General features: G+C 36.1%; 1 protein-coding gene across 1 annotated transcript; it reads left to right on the top strand.

Moving 5' to 3' along the window:
• The first annotated feature begins 441 nt into the window (after positions 1 to 441).
• Positions 442 to 1,776, top strand: LOC104227766 (probable WRKY transcription factor 27). The gene is made up of 3 exons (XM_009780077.2): positions 442 to 965; positions 1,060 to 1,173; positions 1,296 to 1,776. Exons 1-3 carry the CDS (start codon positions 442 to 444, stop codon positions 1,774 to 1,776), a joined length of 1,119 nt encoding a protein of 372 aa, XP_009778379.1.
• The last annotated feature ends 1,368 nt before the right edge of the window (positions 1,777 to 3,144 follow it).

Genomic DNA, 3,144 nt, shown 5'->3' with positions numbered 1-3,144 from the left:
CCCCAGAAGTAAAAAAGAGAAAAAAACAATTGCTGTGCTTTAAATGCTAAGTAGAAGTGGACGTGTGGGGTGGGTAGGTAACCCCCCTTGAGTTCCCCGATATATAATAAACAAATCCTGGTCAGTTTCTTCATCCATCCCTGTTTGGTCCTAATTCCCTACCCACTCACTCAAATGCCCTTTTTTACTTAGTTCTTTTCTCCATTTTTATATAAGCTTATATTCTCCAAAAGTCAGCGCTGTCTTTTGGGCCCCTTCTTCCCCACTCTCTTCTGTAACTTACACAACACACACACACATGAAAACCATGATAGAGACATAGCTAGAATTAGGTTTTTTTAGCATTTCTTTGTTTTTAACTTTAGATTTCTTGCGCCTACCTATCATCCTCTCTTCCTCATTTTATCTGTAGCTACCTAGATATTTTATATAGAGCTGAAAATGGGTGACAACAATTGGGATCTAGGTGCGGTTGTAAGAAGCTATAACATTAGACCTAGTCATGACACCAACAAGGTAGAAGTTCCCAGTTTAGGCTTAGAGTCTCTGACTTTTGAAAAGGACGATGATTGGAATTTTTTCCATAGTCTTTTAGATGATGATCGTGATGACGACATCATGACTTTCGAAGGTTTAACTGACATATTCTCTAGGGATGAACAAAAACCTGATGCGCCTCAACCTTCTTTTATCAGTGTTCCTATTGCTGATGAGGTCAAGAATGACCAAAATGACCAACAGCTGCTGTTACAGCCCATTCAATTACCAGCTCAGCAAACCCAACCAATTCCTCCTCCACCACCACCACTAGCGGCTGCAGCAGTAGCAGCAGCGCGTGTGCCAGCAGCAGCACTGCAGAAAGTGATTCCGCAGCAACTGAATCCACGTCCAGTTCTGAAGCGGGCAAAAGTTCGTCCTACTATCGCTGTTCCCATAAGAAATCCTATCATCCAAATTCGAAGAAGGTATATATATATATATCATGGTTAACTCTCTTTTTGTATGTGTCTTTTTTCCTTTCTATTGAAAAAAAAAATGAAATTTTTATTGTCGTCACAGGAAAAATCAGCCGGAAAAGACAGTCCATGAAGTGAGTCAAGAGGAACTCATTGATTTTACATGGGCATGGCGTAAATACGGTCAGAAGCCAATCAAAGGGTCTCTATTTCCGAGGTTTTGTTTTTCAGCAGTTTCACGACAACTCCCATTCATGAATTCTGAATTTCAGTGATAAAAAAAGGTTGCATTATTAATTAATGATATGCTTATTATTCTCTGTGTATATGACATGACAGGAACTACTATAGGTGTAGCACTTCAAAAGACTGCGACGCGAGGAAACACATTGAGAAAAGCCCAAGGGATCCAAACCTATTTATCGTCGCCTATTCAGGTGAACACAACCATCCTCCCCCGGCAAACCGCTGCACTCTCTCCGACAGCACCAATTCCAAACCCAAATCCAAAAAGCTCCCTAAAGGCATAAACATTGTTCCTAGGCGATCCTTAAGCTTCAATCCATCTTCATCTAATGACTCCGGTTCCAGTCCAATTAGCCCAAATACGCCACCTGTGTTCGATATCGAGAGCGCAACCCCAAACAAGAACGAAATGGTTGTAGAGGAGAAGAAAGCAGACAATGAAGAGGAGGAGGAGAAAGTTATTCTGATTCCTAACAATTTCATGACTGAAGATATTATCAAGAGCTTTGAAGAACTCAATGGAATTACTACCCCCGCAGCACCAAAATTTGCGGCCAAAGGACGAATTCTCTGAATCGTCCTTTTTGTCCACTTAATGGCATGAAAGGGACAGAGAGAATTGAGCATATGCATATTATCTTTTCCCCCCCTCCACCAACTCTATCTGTCACCTTTTTTCTGTTATAATCATGTTGTTATATGCTTCTATTTTAGATTTAGTGCGCGCAGGAATTTCAGGTTTGTAGTTTGCAGTTTAACTATATATGTACATCGTAGACTATGGTCTCTGGTCTAGCTAGATATGGACCATTTTCAGTTTCGTTATTCTGTTGTTCTCCAATCACAAGTCTAATCTAGTCTGGTCCGGTCCCAGCTGTAAGTTGGTGTTCTATTATCTGGAAATAGTAGTTGTATCTTTAAGAAAAAAATCTCGCTCTCCATAGTCCATATATATATTAACTTTATCGTGGTTAAGTATTATATTGAGATAAAAATAGATATATTTTCTCGTAACTAGTTATGATTAAGAGATAAATATATGTGAAAGATACATGTGAATATTTATTGATATGATGCATGCAAATTTCCTTTATTTTTATTTTTATTTTTTGATTTAAGAAGCTTACATTATTTTTAATGATTTAACAATTTATTTTGATTCCTCAAGCTTTGCAACGTAATTTAAGCTATAAATTTTCGGTTTTTTTTGTTTTTGTTTTTTACTCCTTTTTTCTTTTGAAAATTATAACGTCTGTGGTAGGTAACGATGTCGTTGACCTCAAGAACTTTCTTGATTACGTTTTGGCAGGATTATATACTACTGTGTGCTAAACAAATTAATTGTAGTGAAGGAGGGAAGAAATTCATATAGATCTCATGAATGAAATCATTATTTTAACTTTCAAGCTATCTGATCAGGTTTTGTAAATGCGTTCATCTTCTATATGTAATATAAACTGTGTTTGGTTTATAAGTACAAAAATTCTTTTAACTATTTATAATACTATATAGAATTTGAACTTTACAAAAATCAACTATAAGATCCTATGAATTATGAACTTGATAAAGAGAGTAATAGCCTGCTATAACCTAGTATTCAATTATATAGATACTATACCCAAATTTTACAATATAAATATATACAAGATATAGTTAGATGTTTTACAAATATTTCCAATTATCATTTTTTTCTTCTTCTTACTTTTCGTCTTCCACCAAAGAATAGTTCTATGCTTATACGCTCTCATCTACCTTTGAGATACTCACTTCTCAAATTCTAAGTTTATTGGATTCGATGGATCTCCTTGTGTCTTTGATGTCGCTAGGATTTTAGTACTTGTTCCAGGGGTCATTTTATAGGACGCATAAGGAAAAATAATTTCAGCATAAAATTTTATTACTACAATGTTTAGTCTATAACACAGAGTCTACATAACTACTA

Source organism: Nicotiana sylvestris, chromosome 3 (genome assembly GCF_000393655.2).
Source record: "Nicotiana sylvestris chromosome 3, ASM39365v2, whole genome shotgun sequence".
NCBI classification, from domain to species: Eukaryota; Viridiplantae; Streptophyta; class Magnoliopsida; order Solanales; family Solanaceae; genus Nicotiana; species Nicotiana sylvestris.
The sequence above is the reverse complement of the archived record's forward strand: the minus strand, read 5'-3'. Positions and strand labels throughout refer to the sequence as shown.